This window comes from Mustela nivalis (assembly GCF_964662115.1).
Source record: "Mustela nivalis genome assembly, chromosome: 17".
NCBI classification, from domain to species: domain Eukaryota; kingdom Metazoa; phylum Chordata; class Mammalia; order Carnivora; family Mustelidae; genus Mustela; species Mustela nivalis.
This window is the reverse complement of record NC_139036.1, coordinates 23,587,978-23,606,564: the sequence shown is the minus strand read 5'-3', so window position 1 is coordinate 23,606,564 and position 18,587 is coordinate 23,587,978. Positions and strand designations below refer to the sequence as shown.

Sequence of the window (18,587 nt, the reverse complement as noted above, 5' to 3'; positions counted from 1 at the left end):
TCCCCTGCCTGCCTCACCTGTGCCTACAAGTAGAGAAATGACAGCACCCAGGTAGCTCATTAGCTGCTGGAGCGTTCACCCCACGCTGCAACAAAAGATACAGACAAGCCCATTTCCCACTAGTCTCCTAGGGTCAAACTAGCCGAGAATGAGGTGATAGCTTGGACTAAAAAGAGGGACAATAATGCATTTCATTCCCCCTGCTTTCTGGAGAAATCTCAGCCACTTTGTCCAAACCAGCCCACTTCTCCTTCTGCTTCTACTTCCCACTGTCTCCCCTCTCCTCCTCCTCCTCATTCTTGGCAAAAATTTTTGAGGACATGGCACAGACCTCCCAAGTACACCCCGTCACCAGAACAGGCAGGACATGTGTCCACTATACCTCCCCAGTGGGGACCCCCAGAGCACAGGGAAAACAGACAAAGGGCCAGTATTTCTTTTCTTTTCTTTTTTTTAAATATTATTTATTTATTTATTTGACACAGAGAGAGAGATCACAAGTAGGCAGAGAGGCAGGCAGAGAGAGGTGTAATCAGGTTCCCCGCTGAGCAGAACGCCCAATGTGGGCTCCATCCCAGGACCTTGAAACCATGACCTGAGCCGAGGGCAAGAGGCTTAACCCACTGAGCCACCCAGGTGCCCCAGGGCCAGTATTTCTTAAGCCCTCGTACACAGGCCATGTACTCAGTGCCTCACTGCTCTGTTATGTGATCAGTGCAATATTGTGAGATGGTCTTTATCAGCTCCCCTTGTCCCTGAGGACCAGAGGTTCAGAGAGGTGGGGTGACTTTCCCAAAGCCAGGCAGTCAGGATAAGAGGGGGAAAAAAAACAAACAAAACCAAAGGTTGTGCCAGCTCTTCCCAATTCATGCTGAACTTCCTCTGTAAGACATGGCCAAGGGGAAAGGAAGTGGGACTTGGATGAAAAGCATCCAGGTTTGTCCCTCTGAGAGGTAGGGAGCCTCCCCAAGAGGGCTCAGGAGGAGCAATGGGTCTGTCTGGTGGGATGCCTAAGGCCTGACACTTAGCTGGTACTTAATACTGTTGCATGAGCCGCTCCTCTATTGAAGGAAGGTATCTAGGCTCATTCATTCATCCATTCTGCAAACAGTAGCTGACTGCCCACCGTTCATTCCTTCATGCGTCAGTCATGCATTCAACAGGCTCACTGATTCACTGAGAACCCACTACGTGCCAGCCACTATTCCAAGTGCTGGAAATAGAAGGAACACACCCATTTCCTGCCCTCCCGGTGCTTCCCATCTAGTATAAGGAAACGGAAAATGGGATGTATGTAAATTCACCCATGCATAAAATCATCTCCAAAAGTAACTTATGCTACCGTGCTAAGATCGTGACAATCCGGGAGAGGAGCTTCCTTCAGCTATGGTGGTCAGAGAAGGAAATCTAGGGATGTGAAATTGAGACAAGAGCTGGCTGGAGACAGACAGCCGCTCAAGGATCTAAGGAAGTAGCATTCCAGGAAGACCCAAGCGCAGGTGTGAAAGCCGCACTGTGGAAACAAGCATGCTGATTGGCTGGAGTGCGTGCGTTGAGAAGCATGGCAGGGGGTGGTGACAGGTAGGAAGCAGCCAGGGATAAAATCTGAACAGTTGAGAACATGTCAGCGGAGCCTGGCTTGGGAAACATCTTGTGTACCAAGCCAAGGAACTTGGACTAGAACCGAAAGCCATCATGGTCGGGATGCAAGGGAGTAGCGAGGTGGAAAGCGCAAGGAAGGGAGGAGGTGGGATGGGAAGGGACACCCTCACGAGGCTGCCGCCCCAGGAAAGAAGTGACGGGGCTTGGGTGAAAGCAGTGGTATCTGGGATGGACAGGAGGGAGAGTTCTCAGAGACATTAGAAAGGGAAGAGAGACAGGACATAGTGAGCACTGGAATGTGGGGCGAGAGTGTGACATGGAAGCAAGGAGGCACGAGGAGGTAGCCTGGTTACTCAGTCTGAAAACATCACTCAGAAACTGGGATTTGCAGGTGGACCTATGGACCATTTCACCCTCATGAACAGGTGAGGGCTCTCCCCTGGCTTCCTCTCTTCCATCTCCATATGCTCCTGGTCCACCCCCCAGCCCAGCTCTCCAGGATCCTCTGTCCAGACCTGCCTCTGCCCCCTGCCCAGCCCTATTTTGGGGGGGGGGGGTGCCCTGAGACCATCATGCCAGCCTCCATGTCCTTTTAAAACTTGTGCTTCGATTCCGAGGACCACCTACTCCTGAGTGACCGGGACCCAGTGGAGCAGTCAGCTGGTTGTAGACAACAGAAACATAAAGTGAGGCTGAGAGAGAAGGTAGGCATCACCTTGAGATAATGGGCTGGGGGGTCACAGGCCAGGTGAAGGAGAGCACAGACTGTAGGGGACCGTGACTCTCTCCTTCCAGGGAAGCAAAGTACAGCGACCTAAGAGCATATGGGATCATATTGACCTGGGTGCAAATTTATCTCTTCTGAGCCTCCATCTCCTTACCTGCAGAACGGGGATGACAAGAGCAGTTCCATTACAGTAACTGTTCCAGGGACTAGATTAGATGAGGCATGGCACACAGTAGGCACACAGTGTTGCTTTCATGTTAAAAAGAGAGCCATATCTCCCCATGACTTAATGGGAACAGATCCATTTGTTGATCCCTTGACACCCAGCTCCCAGCAAGGAGCCGCTCCCTCACCACCCTCCACGCATATGAGCAGCCCTCACATTCTGGCGTCACCTCGACGTGAAGACAAGCGCTCCATGGGGAAGCCAAAGCAAAAGCCAAGGTGGGACACAAGACAGGGACAGTTGTGTCCTGGCAAGGCGAGTGGCCCAACACCAGACCAGAAGTGGCAGGAAACTGGCCTGCCTTGCCAGTTACAGACCCTTAGCCACCCCTCTGCTGTTTGCTGAGTGGATGTGGTGGATTTGTTGGTGGATCTGGAGATGGCAGCTCCGTGGGGAGGGGCGGTCGACATCACAGTCTTCTCTCCTCCTGGGCAAGTACCAGCTATGCCTCAATCAGAGAACTGCAGGGTTCTCTGAGCCCTTTCCAGAAGAATCGACCATCTCAACTCGGGACTCAGCCTCTCAGTCATCCCCTTGGTTGCTTCTCTTGCTACCACATCCACAGGGACCCTGAGACTACCCACCTTCCTCCTTCAGGAAGTGCCTCACCCAGTCCCCCCCACCCCCCCACCCCCCAACCCCCCCACCCCCGTCCCAAGAAACCTGAGACACTGAGGGCGAGATTAATGGAAAACAATGCTGCCTCCTTCTGAGCTCCCCACATATTGAGGAAGGCAGAGAAGTGCGGTGAGCTGCTGCCTAGAAGCCATCCCTACCCTCCACCCAATCCTCCAGCCTCCCAGCAATGGTCAGCAGCGCCAGGGGTAAAATCCTTTCCAGGCTGGGACAGCCACCAGCACTTGAATTTCCTGGCACTAGAGGGCACTGGAGAGCAGGGTAAGAGTCTCGCTGAAGCCCAAGGCTGAGTCTCCACTCAAGATGAACCACCCCTTGGGTTCTGCTAGTGTGTTAGCAAATCTCCACTGTGGCCACCCTCTGTGACCAGAGCCACAGAAAACAAATGTCCCCAGGACCACCCCCCAAACAAGCCTGTGGTACACCACAGCAGACCCAGATAAGATTGCCAGATAAAATATAGGATGCTTAGCTAAATTTGAGTTTCAGGTACACAACACATCATTGTTTTCATTTTTGTTTTTTGTTTTTTGGAGAGAAGGAGAGAGAGAGAATTCACACACAAGGGGTGGCAGTGGTGGCGCTGTTGACAGAGGGACAAGGAGGGATAGAATCCCAAGCAGACTCCACCCTCAGGGCTGAGCCCAATGCAGGGCTCGATCTCATAACCCTGAGCCGAAATCAAGAATCTGATTCTTGGAGCTCCTGGATGGCTCCGTCGACCGAGCTTCCAATTCTTGATTTCAGCTCAGGTTATGATCTCAGGGTCATGCTAGCCAGCTTCATTCGCTCAGAATATTTCCCTCCCACATCGCCTGCACTTTTTTCATTCCTGCCTTACGCTTCCCCCAAATTCTCCCAACTGGCGATTGAGTTAAGTTGATAAGAATTCTCTTACATTGGTGTCAGTTTGCTCGATCCCTCTCTCTCATGCCTAGATGAGATCCGTTGGAAGGAGGGGACGGAGAATTTCATTTCGTTTCTGAGAAATAATTTTGCAGCACATAACTGTTCCTGGGTAAGGCAGGTCTGGGATGGAGAACTGAACTTGGGGGAGGGGGAGGGCAGGAAGGGGCAGGATATAGAGTGAGCTCAGTTCATTCTTGGGAGGCAGGCTCCGACGGCAGGGGGGATGTCCAAGAAAAACTTTGCTCAATTAAATTTATCTGTGGGGGTGCCTGGGTGGCTCAGTCAGTTAAGCGTCTGACTCTTGATTTTGGCTCAGGTTATAATCATGGGGTTGTGGGATCAAGCTTCTGGTCAGTACAGAATCTACTTGAGATTATCTCTCTCCCTCTTCCTCTGTCCCTCCCCACGCTCCCCCCCAAAAATAAATAAATCTAAAAGAAAAAAAAAGAGTCAGACACTTAACCAACTGAGCCACCCATGTTCCCCAAACAACAGACACTCCCCGAACAACACATCATTTTTTAATACAAGTGTGCCCATGCAATATTTGGGACATATGTATAGTAAAATTTATTTGTTGTCTATCCAAATTTCAAATTTAACTCGGGCATTCTGTTTTGGTTATCATTGCTTGGTTTTTTTGTTTGTTTGTTTTGCTACATTGGGCAAACCTAGATCCAGGTAAAGGGTCTAAGAAACTCTACCAGGTGTGGACAAGGGAGGCACTGAGGCCCCCCACCCCTGCCCACCATGACCAGGTCTCCAGGAATAGAGGCAAGCCTCCTATGGCAGGCTTTTCAGAGCTCATCTGGAGCCCAGCCCAGGTGGACTGGCAAAGAAACTGACGTGTCACCTGGAAACACAGTAAGAGCTGAGAGCCACACTTATATTAGACGATATTTTATTGATCGGCTTGTCTTCCCAAGCCTGGGTCAGAAACCAAACCACATCTCCCAGCCTGCTGTGCGTGGCCTGGTCCATCCACAGAGGGTCCTACAAGTCACAGCCATCCACCCAGTCGCTGAGGTCCTTGCCCTGGCAGTGGCGCCTCCAGGCCTCCCTGAGGATAGAGGATGGGGAAGAGGAAAGACCAAATCAGCTGCAGCCTTCAGTCCTTGCTCAGAGAAGAACAGGAAGGAGGCGTGGGCTCTAAACCACAGTAAGGAGAGGGGCTAGCAAGGGAAAGAGGGCTAGTGAGCCCTGTTAACGAGGAAAGAACCCCCTAGAAGAAGTAAAAAAGGACGAGCGTGGCCTTTAAAATGTCATCTCCTTGTTTTACCAATGGAGATACAGGGTAATTTGTTCAAGTTCACCCAGAAGTCAGTGGCAAAGGTCCAGAACCCCAGTCCGAAGCTCTTTTCCCACACCGTGCTCCTTCTGTGGACAGTCATGCCACCCTACAAGCGTACAGCTCTTTACAGTCTACACAGCACTGTCCCATCCATCACTTGTTCACCTGTACCCCGGTCCACCCCCGGGCAGCCCTGGAATGTGGATAAGGCAGATACTGCGTTCCCTATATTCCAAATGAAACGTTGAGACTCAGATGCAAAATTCCTCACCCAAGATCCACAGCCAGGAAACGACAGAACTGCAGTCATACCCACTTCCCCTTGGCCACCAATCCAGGTTTTTCCATTGTCGGTAACTATGGTTTAGAGGCCCTTTCAGGACCATTACCTTGCACCATCGTCACATGAGCATCTTGAGGAAGATAGGCAAGATCCTGGGGTCCCAGGGCCCCCAGTACTCAGGGGTTCCAAACTAAGGTAATTCCATGAAGTCAATCAAAGAGCTCGATGACCAAGAGTACCCCTAGAGGACCTCTATAGATCCATCAACAAGGTGTGGTCAGTGGGCTGCCTCTCCCATTAGACTGTAAGATCCTCAAGGGCAGAGACTCAGATCTCAGGCTCTCTGCAGCCCAGTACCCAGCACAGAGCCCGGCACAGGCAAGCTCCCATGTGTGCAGGTGGAGGGAATAAACAGTGCCCTTTCTAGTTTCTTGAGCCACTGCCTGTTATTAGCCTCAGCCACCTGTCACGGGTTATACCTGCCACAAATTTTCTCACAGCGTACAAAAGAGAGCTGTTCTTTGATGGAACCCAACAGGACCAATGGTACTACCATCCCCGGGTAGTCCCCCCATGATCTCAAGCCCTTAGAGCCCTGCCAAGCCTGTACTCACCCATCCTGATCTTATAGCTATGTCCTGCTGGGCCTGCCTCACTCCAGACCCAGTTCCTAGGGGATCAACTCTTCTCGGACCAACATATCTCCCAAGCTGCAGCCACTGTCAAGGCTCATGTCAGACGTTCTCTAGATTCCCAGTCATTTCTGCCTCCTCCTCTCCCTCACTGCCACATCTCGCCTGTTCCCATGCCTCCATACAGCCCCTCCTAGACAACCTCCCTCCTATCCATCAGCTGAGCAACTGTCCTAGTGCAGACCCGGGATCTCTCACCGGGACTCCTGTAAAGGCTTCCCTACATGCCCCTGCCCCTTGTCTTCCCCCCTCCCGCTTCCCTCTGCTCTGGGCTGATACCCACTGCCTCCCGAATTCCTTTACCTGCCTTCTGACCGCCACATCTGCCTGGAGCTCTAGGAGCCACCCGGAGTATCTCACCCTCCCCACATCCTGCCCCTGCTGCTCTCTCATTCGGAAATGTGAGGAAAGGGAGGTTGGAGACTCAGCAGCGAGACCCCCCCCTTCAGAAAAGTCTGTGGGCCATTGCCTCAGAGGGCCATCTGGGAACCCATGATCTAGTCCAGGACCCCACGAGATGCTCACCCAACCCCTCACCTGTGGGCATGGCTGCCCCAAGAGCTATCTTGTGGGAAAGAGACAGGAAAAGAGAAGGTTGACACGGTGAGGCTCCAAAGTGCTCAGCCTCAACTCCCCACCATGCTTCAAGCCCCAAATCACTTCTTTGATCTGTCGTACATCTTGGGCTTCTCTACCAAAGTTAGTTTCGGTGACGATGCCACCGTTAAACAAACAAGGCTGACCAGATCCAGGCCGTGTGGACCTGCAGGCAGGCATCCTAACAGAAGCATAAGTGGCAGAGCCAGGCTTGGCTCCAGGAGTCCCAGTGAATTGCTCACCCTCCCTGACACCCAGTGTGTTGTCTGTAACAACGTCAGGGACAGTAACCCCTGTGGCCAAAAGTTGGGTGCAGATCAGACCGTGAGGCCACGGAATGGTGGCCGGGACAATGTGAGCAGTCAGGAAAGAGATGCTGCCTGCTGCTGTCCACCAGTCCCGGCCACATCAGCCTTGGGGCGGGGTGGGGGGGGGAGGCTAGCCCTGGTTACCTACCAGCTGGCCAGACCCTGTGGCTGTTGCGTGATCTTCATGGCACAGATAACAGTATTCTTAAGGTTAGGATTCAACAAGTCTGGGGTGGGAGGCAGAGACACATGGTGAAGGAACAGCGGACAGAACTGAACATCCAAAATCTGTCTCTCTCTCTCTCTCTCTCTCTCTCTCACACACACACACACACACACACACACTCGCGCGCGCCCTTCTCCATCCTAAACCCAACCCTGTCTCTTGTTCCCTTCAGAAACCCAGGTCTCTCTCTCCCACTTCCCTCCCGCCCTCCTACAGCGCTCCGAACCCGTCTCCCATCAGATTCATGGTGGACCCGCCCCCATCTCTTGCCCCGCCCCTCTCTCCTTCTTAGGCCCAGAGGGGCGTGGGGGGATTTCCCACTCAGAGAAGCAGGCGAGGATCACAAACACCAGCGGGAAAGAAGCACGGCCAGGCCCAGAGGCGCGCCCCCCCACCCCCACCCCCGGACGCTCTCCCACTCGGGCCCAGCCTACCGGAGCAGTACGTCTGGCACAGGTTAGGGACCTCTGGGTCGAGGTTTTTGCACCACTTCCGGCTGTTGATCTGGAAGATGCCGTTGTTGGTGCTCCCATCAGCTTCGTGGTCCACAGCAGCTGTGTTGAAGCCACTCGTGAAGTAAGCAAGACAGACCCCTGGGTAGGGTGGAGATGCAGGCCCGAGGGTCGGGTGACCGAAGGCCGCGTAGAGCAGGACACTCAGGTGTGGGTGCGGGGGGACACTCAGGTGTGGGTGCGGGGGCCACACGCGAACTCCCCTGAGCCTCAGCTCCTGCTCCAAGGTGGGCAGGGCGGCTGTTCTCCCGCCTACTTCCCCAGCGCCTCCAGACAGACAGCCTCAGGGGGGCAAGGGACTCGTTTGGGGCCACCATAGCTACCAAACAGCCAGAGTCAAGTCTGTCCCTCGGGCCTCCTTCCTTCCTGCCATCTCACCGCTCTGCGTGCAGTAGGGCCCAAGACATCTTTGTGGGGTGAACAGACAAGAGCTAGATCTTTAGAGGCAAACTGAGGAAGACCCAGGAGAGTGCTGGCAAGGGAGCTAGAACGAGAGAGAAATGAGCCAGACGTGGCTGGACCTCACAGTTTCCCGAAGCTACCAGCAGCTTGAAGAGTCTGCTCTTCCTGGTTTGCTCAGTTTAGCCTTAACCTGCATGGGAACTCTTGGCTGCCATTACGATTAGGGAACTAAGCCTTTCTGTTTCTTTGGCTGTTGACTTCAGTGACAGCGGCAGGGGCGGGCAGGAGCAGGCTGATGGGGCTGCCTGCGGCCAATTAGAGATTCAACTTGTGCTAAATGTTGTCCACCCGTCGGGTCCTAGCACTCTGGATGGACAAAGGAGGGTTGAGGCTGAGAAAGCTTCTGAGACCACAGCCCAGGAGGGAGAGCGGGGAGGGAGGGGAGCAGGGGAGGGGGTGGGGGCGGTCCTCACAGTCAGCCAGGGTGGATCCCCGGTAGCCCTCCAGGCCGAAGTCGTGGAGCACCTTGGCCAGCTCACAGCGACTGTAGACCTTGGCCTGGCTAGAGGTGAGCAGGCAGCCGAGCAGAGAGGCGAAGGCCAGCAACATGCTACCCCGCGGGCACAGCTGCTTGCTGGGAGCCCGGCTCCTAGCTTCCATGCAGGTGGCAGAAGCACAGCCCCCGCCACGCTGGCTCACGACTGGGTTTTAAGAGGGCAGGCAGTTCAACAGCCCTGCTCCACCACTCACAGAAGGTCACCCTTGAAAGACGAAGAAAAAAGGGCTCTGAGCATACCTAGGTCAAGGGGAAAAGGTGCCAGTACTGCACACCAGCTCCCTTGCAGCCCCGAGGAAGCATCAGCCCTGCGCCCGAGATGCAAGATCCTGGAGAGGGTTCCCTGAGGCCAACTCCCCGCCATCCCACTTTACACCTGCCCCAGAGCAGAGATGGGAGGCAGGGAAAGAAAACGAGCATATTTGGAGCGCTGTACTACTTGCCAGGCATCGTCGCATCATGAAGCCCTATGTCGCACAACTAGGAAGGAGCAAAGTGTGGAATAAGACCAACATGTATGTGATTCCAAACCCCATGAGGTATGGCCGTGAGCAAATGATCCAGGAGGGCAAGGGCCGAGCAAGGTCGTCAGAATGTCAGTCAGTCCCCACCCCGCCCCTGTTGTCAAGGGAACGCTCTCCTAGAGCCGCTCCTTGGGTTGGCCCCTTGGTCTCGGTATTATGAAGGACGTTTGCACCTGGTTGTGACCTTCACCTTCACTTGGTCTCAGCCACTCACTCCCAAGGCCATCCGCAAATCTCACTACTGCTGCCCTCTGCCACCTTCCATTCCCGTCTCTCTGGTACACCTTCCCGTGTCTCCCATGACCCTACCCCACTGTACTTGCTGTCTGCCTTCATTGAGTCAAAAAACAGAACAGCCACAGGACGTCATGAATGGCATCCCTAAAAACACATGGCCTCGAAACCCACTGGACCTTCATGCCATGGGGGATGACAAGATGGGTTAAGGGTGTGGCTCTGCAGTGGGAGCCTTGAGTCTGAAGCCCACCTCCAACCTGCACAACCTCTCTGACTTCAGACACTTCCTGCGCCTCATCGTCTCCAGTTGGCCAAGGAGGAAATGAGTAGCCTCTGCCTCAGAAGATTGTTGAAGGAGTGAATGACAGGAGAAAAGCCCAGAGAAAACCTAGCTCTTTGTACTATTAATGGGTTCTTGTAATTTCTCTGATGAAATTCCCTGACACCAGCACGAGCGCTTGTCTTCGGCCAGCTTTCTCTCTCCTGTTTCCCTCAAAAAACATTCGAGATACTCATTATTGCCTGCAGCCTCGTCCCATCCAAGCTTCCAGAAGACCTCACTTCCTGCCTCACAGAGGCACCAGTAGCTTCATCCCGCTTGTCTTCACCCCTCTAGTGTGGGGATGCAGGGCCTCGATGATTGTCAAGGCCCGCCATGCCTGCGAGATCCAGACTTCACCCTTTCCCGCCTCTCAGCCTTGCTCCCCGGCCATCGCTCCTCTACCAGTGTCCTCAGTCAGTGTCCTCAGCACCTCTTCCTACCCCTTCTCCTGATGCATGGACACACACAGGCCTCACCACCGTCTATACTGATCAGTCTCTCTCCTTCTTTTCCCATGAAAACTTCTACAGGAAGAATGACTGTTTTCTCATCTCCCCATGTGTGTTCAGCCCAGTGGAATTTAACTTGACCACCTGCATCACTACACACCTGATGCTATTCTGCCCTGTCCAGTGGGCCTCGTGAGTTCTTGACCCACGGGGGCGCACCATTGCCCAATCTACCTGTTGAATCTCTTGTCTCTCTTGACTTTTGTGATGCCCCCTCTTCTGGGTTCCCTGCTTCTTCTTGGGCTATTTCTTTTGATTGCCTATGCCATCTCAAAAGTTGGTATGCTTTCCGGGTACTTCTACCCTGAGCTCTCCTCTCTCTCTCTTTCTCTCTCTCTCTCTCCGGAATACCCTCTGGGTGGCCCTACAGTTAACTGCCACCTGCAGGCTGGTGACGTTGAAGTCTGTCTTCCCCAGAGCAGCCGACCTCATCTGCAGCCGCCTCCTGGACTTCTCCCCTTGGATACCCCACATCATGTCCAAAACAGAACTCATGTTCCCACTAAAATCGGCTTCCATGAGCCTTTCCTTTCTGAATTTAAAACATTCTTGGTTTTAAGCTCATAACTGGGGCACCTGGGTGGCTCAGTTGGTTGGTTAAGCATCTGCCTTCGACTCAGGTCATGATCCCAGGGGCCTGGGATCAGGACCCGCATGGGGCTCTCCACTCAGCACAGAGCTCTGAAGCTCTGTTCTCCCTCTGTGATCTCTCTCACTCTCTCTCAAATAAATAAGTAAAATCTTAAAAAAAAAAAAAAAAAAAAAACCTCCTAATATTTCTGGTTTAAACACATTTATCTGAATTAGAAATACAGATGGCCTTCTTCACTCCTTCTGTCTCTGCACCCTTCACCCATCCCCAGCCGGTCGACCCCCAAGTGCTGTGGATTCTGCTCTCCCTCCCAGAGCACCATCTTGCCCTCTTTTCTGATCCCCCTCCCAGCACGCTGATGGGCTCCTTGCATCCAGTCCTGACCCGCTTTCCAAACTATTCTAGATACATTTACCATCATGAGTTTTTTAAATAAAAGCCTGACCACCTGCCACCTGGGGATGGCTCCCTTCATCCTTGCTTCTAGGTGTGTGGACCTGTCCCTCCCTCGGCAGGAGTTCCAGTACTGCCATATTCGCTCATGCCTGGAGCCCTAATCTGCTCCTTCCTCTACATGGCAAACTCTTACTCATACTTCATGGGCCACATCACAGGTGAGTCCGCCAGCTCCCCAACACGCCCTCAGCACCCTGTGGCTTCTGCCATCCCCCTGTCCCACAAGACTATAACATACGGTAGTTGTTCCCACCAGAAGAGGACTTCCAAGGAACAATGACTGCCCTGTGTAGCTTCATATCCTCAGAACTAAGCCGAGTTGAGAGGACAAAGAGGCTGTTCAATGGTGCTGCTTACCCTAAAGCATCCTGAGGTCCTGACCCCAAGAGCACAAACCTTCTCCATCAAAGTAGGGGATGGGGAGGCAATGGAGGGGGGACCTCCCTAAGCTCTTCATACCCAGCAGACACTGTGCTGGGCCTTTGCTGGATGTTTTCTAATTTAATCTCATCTAATCCTCTCAACAACCCAAGGGGCATAGGAGTAATAGCCCCCATTTCCAGATGTGGAAACCAAGTTCACTTCTCTACAGAGACTGTTTTTTGACCTTTTGTAGCAAAGCGACTTGAAAATAATTTCATCCTGAGCATGTCATGGCAGGTCGAGGGGTGTAAGGAGTGAGGGCTGGTGAATCAGAGGCCAGACACCATCTACAAGATCTCCCCTCTCTCAACTCAGCACTCTCCCAGCCCAGGACTCCCCCGCCCCGCCCATTTCTGACCACTCCCTTTCTTTTTCCATGCCCCTCTCTGACCAGGCCAGCCAGGGCCCTGGCCAACAGCTGCAGGAAGAGGGGAAGGGGGCTCACTGATCAGGTGTCGTCCCCACCAGAGCTGACACGGCAGTGACAGGAGGCAGCAGCAGGGACCCAACACTCTGCTTCAGCTCAAGACACCCCCATGATACTGCTAGGGCCTGAGGCACCCAGCTTTCAGAGAATGATGGGGGAGAGCAGACTCCAGACTGACATAGGGCCTTCTGGAACTCCCCAGTTCTGTGAGCTCATCTTCTAGAACCATCTTCACACACTGAGCTTTGAGTCGTCTCCTGAGCCCCACGGTTTTGGGGCTGGGGACATGTTAGGAGTGTCTAAGCCCTCCTCGGCCACTTCCACACACACTCACACACACAATACATTGAAGGATGACTCTTCTGCTCCATCGATGATGATGGCAGGGGCCCACAGCCTCCCCAGGCAGCCCACCTCACCATCAAATGCCTCTGACTGGCAAAAAGTCCTTCCTTAGTGCCGAACCACAAAAGGTCAGTGTGGACAATCCTGGGACAAAGGTGATGCTGTTGACCCTAAAGCTTGAGGAACAAGGCAGGGATCTGGAAAGACACATGGCGCCCATGTCTGTGTCTCACAGGGGCCCCTGCTTGGAGGTCGCATGGATCTGGGAAGGCTGGCACCAGTGACTACCAGCTGGGTGACCGAGAAAAAGTGACGTCACCTCTTAGTTTCCTCAGCTCTCAAGCGGGAATAACAACACCAGGAGTAGTCAGTCAGTGGTTGGTACGCAGGGTGTTCAACACATGGGAGCAACGACTGCTGAGAAGAGAGGACAGCCAGAAACGTGTGGAGTGGCACCTGCTCACCCTCTTTGCCTGGGCCCCACCCCAAACCAATCAGTTTAGAATCAAGGGTTAGCCCAGATCCAGATCACCTTAGGATTGCTTCCTTCCTTCCTTCCTTCCTTCCTTCCTTCCTTCCTTTCTTTCTTTTAAATTGTGGTAGGAACACTTAACGTGAGATTTATCGTCAAGTCTGTAAATGACCAGCAGAGCCCTGTTGGCCATCAGCGCATATTGTACAGAAGATCTCTAGAGTTTACTCATCTTGCTTAACTGAAAACTTTATGCCAATTGATTAATAACTCGCTGTTTCTCCCTCCCCAGTGTCTGGCAGCCACGGTTTCTCTCTGTGTCTATGAACTTGACTATTGTAGTTGCCTCATACGAGAAGAATCACGGCATCTTAATCTTTCTGTGACCAGTTCATTTCACTCAGCATAACGGCCTCCAGATTCATCCATGTTGTCGCATATTACAGAATTTCCTTCTTGCTTAAGGCTGAATAGTGTACCACTGTGGGAATGTACTACACCCGCCATAACCATTCATCTGTCCACGACCACACAGGTGGTTCCCACGTCTCAGCTATCGTGAAGAAGGCTGCAGGGAACATGGGAGTGCTTGTATCTCGTTGCGATCCTGACTGCAATTATTTCAGATAAATACCCAGAAGTGAGATTTCTAAAACTTGCGGTAGTTTTATTTTTAATGTTTTCCACAGTGACTGCCCCGTTTTGTATTCCCATCGACAGTGCACGAAGTTTCCAAGGTCTCCCAAGTCCTCGCCGACGCTTGGGGTCTTTTGTTTTTTGATAATACCATCTTGACAGAGATGAGGTGATAGGTCTTGTGGTTTTGATTTGCATTTCTTTGATGACTAGTGCCATTATGTATTCTTCTTTTCATATACCTGTTGATCATTTGCATGTCCTCTTTGGAGAAATGTCTCCTCGGCATCAGTATTTCTTAAGAACCCTCCCAAATGACTCCCAATGGGCAGCCAGGCTTGAGCCTTCAGGGCCCTGGACTTGAGTTAGGTACACCCAAGTTGAACATCTCGCTCTGCCCCTGACCGGCTATTGACCCTGCCCTGTCCGCTGGAACCACAGTCCTTAATATCCCCCAAGCCTCGTTTTGCTCCTCTGTAAAATGGAAATAATCCTCCTCCATTTTCCCAATGCATGAAGACGCCCGCCACTTCATTCAGTACATTTTAGCTCTTGTTTTTATTGTCTGGCCCTGGGTGGTGATTCTGTGTGGTTGAGTTTGGGGGTTTTTATGACATCGACCTGCTTTTACTAGTTTATCGCCTCTTTTTATTGAGTAATCTTTCAGCTTATTTTATTTTATTGTATGTTTTGTTATTTCCCACTCGACTTTCACTTTTAAATGGTGAATAAGAAACAGCAGCTCAACAGGAACAGTTATGAGGGCAAGAGAAGGTCCCTTTGGGGGATCGACGGGTCTTTATACCTCTGAGGACCTCTGCATACGTCTTTCCTGTTTCCCCAAACGCAGCTCTGATTCTTGACCTCATCCTAGCAGAGACCCTCCTCTGACTCCCTGCATAGTTTCTCAGCCCCAGTGGCACAAGAGAAATACTGATCCCCATCCCCACCCCCCGCTAATCACATCAAAATCTCTGGGGATGGGCCCAGGCATCAGTATCTTTTTTTAGTGCTTCCGGATGATCCCAAAATGCTACCTGGGCTAAGAACCACCCACCATTCTAACCAAACTTTTTATAGATCCCTCAGCGTGTGAGAATGCTTTGTGCCTCTGTCATAGATGCTATGGGCTGCGTTATTCCCTCTGTCAAACACGCCGTTTCTATCCAACTCCCTGGCTGGCTCCTAGCCATCCTGAGAGCATCACTGAAGCTGGTCTTCCTCCCCCCGGCCCCCCTGGTCTGAGTTCGGAGGCCCCCACATCCTCGCACAGCATCTGAAGCTAATCTGTCATCTCAGCCTTCCATCCCATAACACCAGTGCCTTCTAGGGAGCTGCCTGACAGTCCCTCTTGTCTATGTTCCCCTTGTCAAGAACAAGAGTCTTCAAATGTTATGCAAAGTAATGATGAAATGAATGAAAATGATCCAGTTGATCCAGAAGAACTGTAGCCCAGGGGACTTCATCAAGGAAAGCATTGAAGCTGATCTCAAAGAAGGTGCCAGGGACGGCTTGGACCATGGAAAAACAAGTCTACCTCTGGCTGCAGGTAGGAAGAACCTGGAACTGCTTGAGAGAGAGACCTGCTCACCTGGTCCACGCCAAACTTCCTGCATCGAAAACAGAATTCCCCTCTTGTCGATAAGTTATGTCTCTGTTATTTCCACCATTGATTGCAGTACGGAGCTGTCTTTGCAAGACACAGTTATTGGAAGGTCTGAGGTATGTAAAGCCCCTAGCCTACACTAACTAGTCTCACAGCAGCATATTCTTTTAGTTTTGTGTCTCCTCTATCATTCTGTCTTCCTTCTTACAATGGTTAATCTTATGTGTCTACTTGACCCGCCACCAGGTGCCCAGATATTTGGTCCAACATTATCTATGTTTCTATAAGGGTGTTTCTGGATGAGATTAATGTGTTTTTTTTTTTCATTGAAATATCTTAGACATGTAATATATAAATTTAAGGGTAAAATATGTTAATTTTGTACATTTACGTATTGTAATATGATTGCCATTGTGGCGATAATTAGCACCTTTACCATGATACGTAATTATTTATTGCTAGTGGTTGGAGTCATTGAGTTCTAGTCTCCTAGCAAGCTTGAGTATTATAATATTATATTTTGTCTGTATTTGCTATCCTGTAAGTTAGATGAGATTAGCATTTAAATCAGATAGACTGAGTAAAGTAGGTTGTCCTCCTTAATGTGGGTGGGCCTCATCCAATCAGTGAAAGACCTGACTAGAACAAAAGGGCTGATGCTCCCTGAATAAGAGGGAATTCCCCCTGCCTGTGTTCAAGTCCAGATCTCAGCTTTATTCCTGCACGTGGAATCAAACGGAAACATCAGCTTTTCCTGCCAGCCTTAAGACTGGAACTCCATCACTGGTTCTCTGGGGTCTTCAGCTTACCCACTCACCCCACAGACCTTGGGAATTGCCCGCCTCCATAACTGCACGAGCCTTATCATTAATTTCCCAAGGTGTGTGTGTGTGTGTGTGTGTGTGTGTGTGTGTATGGTCACTGTTGCCACCAAACTTTGTTAAAGATGTACAGATACAGACATACTGTTCTGCTCCTACTAGTTCTGCTCTCCTAAAGAGCCCTGACTGATCCCCTCCTCAAGGGAAGTTGCTAGAAACCCACTGAATGGCTGTGAGTTTCCTCAGTCCACAGCATTCCCTCCCTTACCCTGGTACCACCACCGGCTGACATTCTCCCCATCCCTTCTAGCTTCTATAGCACAGGGAAGCTGGCTGAGAGCAGCCAGACCTGGGCTAGCCTTCTAAGATTACAAAACTTAACTAGCTTTGTGACCTTGACAGGTCACTTAGCCTTGCTGCCTCTCAGGACATGCATGCAAAGCATCTTACACAGAACCTGGCACCAAGCAGACACCATAAAAAGGTAGTTCCTAATTATTATTATGTTGGGAAGAGGAAACCAAGTAACCATTCTTTTGAGAAGAGCACTTGAATTTTAAAAAACAGCTCTGCATGAAAAGAACCAAAGGATATTACAAAGTAAAAGCTCGGTCTTGTTTTAATGGGTCAGAGGATTTTTCCTCATCCAAGTTTGTGCTATGTTGGCCCCTCACTGAAGTCACAAGATCTCTGGATAAGCAAGGAATTACTCTACTAGCATTCATCTTCTTGGACTTATATCCCAGGGATTTGCTCCCAGGGAAACCAAGATAGCCCAAAGGAAAAGGGGAAAACATTCGTCTTCAAGAAAGTGTCTGTTCATTCCCGTCAATTCTCCCTCCCCATCCTGTTGTGCTTCGGAGGTCAAAAAATGGGTCTCTATCTCTGTCCCCGCCCCTCAACCTGTTCGATCTGGGACTGCAGGGATTTCCTAACTGGGCCCTCTACATGTGTAAACCTCATGGGATTCAGAGAAGCAACCAGATGGTCCTTGACCACATGACCTCTCCCCAAGTCTGCAGCCACAGCTCCCTGCACGTTCCCCCTGGAAACACCCCCTAGAGGCTTCCACAATCCCAAACCACCAACTCTTCCCCAAATTTCTCTACCCCAGATCTCTCCCCATCAAGCACCAGAGAGCTCCATTTCATCCTTCAATATCAGCCCAACATTGCAACCTTTGCAGGGAGCATTAATATGACACACACTGCCTCCGAACCCTCCAATCCGTTTTCTTGTCCCAGCACCTTTTTCTCTCTATCGTAGAACTACTGCCTTACACTATAATTTAGAGTGTACATGACTGGAGCCCCGTCTGCGAGCTCCTCCTGAACAAGGAGTAGGTTATATTTATCTCTGTATTTCCTTAACTCTTAATGGGTGAGGCACACAGAAGGCAGGAGGGAGTACATTTAAAAAACACACTGGTTGGGGAGGAACAAAGATGAATCTCACTATAAAGACTACATAAGGGGGATTCTGTGATGGGACCAGTTCACACACTCTCTAGACTGGAGTGGTAGGTACACAAATTTATACATTGTAAAGCAACAAAGGACCATGCAAGCACATTGTAGCAAGGTTGATGTTCTGATTTTAATAGTACACTATAGTTATATAAGATGTAACCATCGGGGGGAAAGGGAATAAAGGGTACAAGGGATCTCTCTCTACTCGTTTTGCAACTTTCTGTGAGTCTAATTGATAATAAAAAGATATTTTTAAGATTTTATTTATTTATTAGAGAGAGCATGAAAGAGAGCATGAGAGGGGAGAAGGTCGGAGGAAGAAGCAGACCCCCCATGGAGCTGGGACTCCCCCCCCCCCCCACCGCCAATGCAGGACTCGAGGATCCAGGACTCCAGGATGATGGACTCCAGGATCATGACCTGAGCCAACTGAGCCACCCAAGTGCCCTAAAAAGATTTTTAAAAAGGCAAAATGCACAGGCTAGTTTTACTGTTCTGACTAATCTAATAAAATAATGGGGAATAAGGAACAGTCAACTCTGGAATTTTTCACAAAGTCTAATTTAAGATTATTTAAAAGCGACTAGCTAGAGGGTGAATGTTAGAACATAAACACAACCTGACTGGGCTTCAACATCTGGGTTACTTCGAAATTGCACCAACTTTCCGCTCAAAAAGCCTTTCAGCTGGTGTCTAGGTGGTTAGAACCCTGAGCTGAATGAGTCAGATCCATGCAGCTGTGGAGGCTGAAGGAGGTCACGCAGGATGAAACCCCTTGGGA

At 51.0% G+C, this 18,587-nt stretch overlaps 1 protein-coding gene across 3 annotated transcripts; it reads right to left on the bottom strand.

Moving 5' to 3' along the window:
• Positions 1-4,998: 4,998 nt before the first annotated feature.
• Positions 4,999-12,623, bottom strand: SPACA3 (sperm acrosome associated 3). 3 transcript variants are annotated; one of them, XM_082708537.1, is made up of 5 exons: positions 12,476-12,623; positions 8,885-9,172; positions 7,932-8,090; positions 7,420-7,498; positions 4,999-5,160 (listed from the first exon to the last, which is right to left on the bottom strand). In XM_082708537.1, the coding sequence occupies exons 2-5, from the start codon at positions 9,069-9,071 to the stop codon at positions 5,094-5,096; spliced, it is 492 nt and encodes a 163-aa protein (XP_082564663.1). In that variant the 5' UTR covers positions 9,072-9,172; positions 12,476-12,623; the 3' UTR covers positions 4,999-5,093. The 3 variants fall into 3 exon arrangements, with proteins under 3 accessions (XP_082564663.1, XP_082564665.1, XP_082564664.1); XM_082708539.1 differs by having other exon boundaries at positions 7,932-8,051; XM_082708538.1 differs by having other exon boundaries at positions 12,496-12,623.
• Between the last annotated feature and the right edge of the window lie 5,964 nt (positions 12,624-18,587).